The following is a 1,936-nucleotide window of genomic DNA, read 5'->3' as shown; positions in this document are numbered from 1 at the left end:
ACTTACACTCTTAGTGGGAATGTAGATTGATGCAACCAGTATGGAAAACAGTATGGAGTTTCCTCAAAACATTAAAAATGAATCTGCCTAAGACATGTGATTCCACCTGTGGGTAAAATTCCAAAGAAACAATAACAACAAAAAACTAATTTGAAAGAATATATGCCCCTCTATGTTCATTGTAGCATTAGTCACAATAACTAAGCTATGGAAGCAACCCAAGTGTCCATCAATAGATGAGTGAATAAAAAGTTGTGGTGTGCACATACAATAGAATATTACTCAGCCTCAAGAACCAGCCCGAGCTGCTGCGGAAGGTGCAGATGGTGAAGGACGCGCACGAGGGCCGCCTCACCGTGCTGCGCAAGAAGAAGAAGGAGAAGGGGAAGGAGGCGGCCGGGCCCCAGGCGGCCAGCAAGGGCACCGGGGACGCCAAGGCCGAGGGGGAGGAGGAGGAGGACGAGCGCGTCCTCCCTGGCATCCTCAACGACACTCTGCGCTTCGGCATGTTCCTGCAGGACCTCATCTTTATGATCAGCGAGGAGGGCGCCGTGGCCTACGATCCGGCGGCCAATGAGTGTTACTGCGCCTCCCTCTCCACCCAGATCCCCAAGAACCACGCCAGCCTGGTGACGAAGGAGAACCAGGTCTTCGTGGCCGGGGGCCTCTTCATCAACGAGGACAACAAGGAAGACCCCATGAGCTCTTACTTTTTGCAGGTGCCTTGCCAGCGCTGGGAGCGGGTGGCCAGAGCTGGGGCCGGGGGTCGGTCTTGGGGCCCAGGAGAGACCTGTGTCTACGTGTTGGCGAATGTCTTTGGTCTACGGGGAGATGTAGGCCAGGGCGGTTCACCGACAGCCCCTTGCCTGAAAGCTGAAGACGATGATAGACAGTGGACAAAGTCTCCATAGCTTTGGTGACTGAGCTTCAGGGGGACGTTAGCCCCGGGATGGTCTGATAGGTTGGAGGCCCGGGCCCTGCACAAAGGTTGGGGTCAGGCACAGTGAGGAGGAGCAAGGTCAGTGTAGGGGTTCTGAGCAGGGCCTTTGCATGAGTCGGGGACTGGAGTGTGTCCCAGACAAAGGGATCATCCTACCTAGTCTTCCCATTATACAGATGAGGAAACTGAGGCACAGGAAGGACCAGTAGAGTGGGGTGCCCAGTCCAAGTTGTAGTGGGACTGTGGGATCTCAGAGGGCAGAAACGGCTTCCTGGTGGCAGGCCATGTAGGTGTGGGCCTTGCCACTCGGGTGGAATTTGGAGACCCGAAGGGGAGGGTGGTGGAGAATGAGCCGAGTGAGTGGTGGGCACAGGTGGGCACATGTTCACTCCCTCTGGGCTTCCATTCATAAGTGAGGGTATTATTCCTCCTGCTAGATAAGGACATTTGAAGGTTAAATGGCAGGAATAAGGGTTCATCAGTACAGGGCGCAGTCTTCAGAAAACTTTTCAAAAAGGTGAGCCACTGACTGTTATTATAAGACTGTCCAGGTGGACAGGGCGACAGGCTTACAGTGTGGGCTTTAAGGGTGAGTGGCAGAGCTGGCTGTAGGTGGGGTTCCTGTGCCAGGGGATGAGATAGAGAACAGGGGGCAGGGAGGGAGGTGTACAGGGGAAAGGCCAGGGCGGGGGAAAGCTGCCCTGTCCTGGGGCTGTCATGGCGATCTTCCGGCACCTGCCAGTTCAGGAATGGGGTGGAGGTGGGGTCGGCTTTCTCAACCAGAAAGGAGGCGGGCACTGCCTCCAGAAACCACCTCCACCTGCGCTGGCCCAGCCTGGAGTCTTGGACTCCTGGTGACCCGGGTGGCCTGATGGGGCTGAGCTGGGCTGGTGCTGGCACTGTGGGGGCGCCAGCTGACTGGACCCCCGGTCTGCAGTTTGACCACCTGGACTCAGAGTGGCTGGGGATGCCGCCGCTGCCCTCGCCGCGCTGCCT

At 56.7% G+C, this 1,936-nt stretch overlaps 1 protein-coding gene across 1 annotated transcript in view; it reads left to right on the top strand.

Annotated features, from left to right (window-relative positions):
• Positions 1 to 1,936, top strand: part of KLHL40 (kelch like family member 40) — a 6,588-nt gene that overhangs the window by 625 nt on the left and 4,027 nt on the right. The window contains 2 exon segments of the mRNA XM_006770640.2: positions 275 to 719; positions 1,878 to 1,936. The exon segment at positions 1,878 to 1,936 is cut by the window's right edge and continues 2 nt beyond it. Coding sequence (XP_006770703.2) covers positions 275 to 719; positions 1,878 to 1,936 — 504 coding nt within the window.

The sequence above is a fragment of the Myotis davidii genome, unplaced genomic scaffold, assembly GCF_000327345.1.
Source record: "Myotis davidii unplaced genomic scaffold, ASM32734v1 scaffold663, whole genome shotgun sequence".
Classification (NCBI taxonomy): Eukaryota; Metazoa; Chordata; class Mammalia; order Chiroptera; family Vespertilionidae; genus Myotis; species Myotis davidii.
Note: the sequence above shows the minus strand (reverse complement) of the source record. Positions and strands in the feature narration are given on the sequence as shown.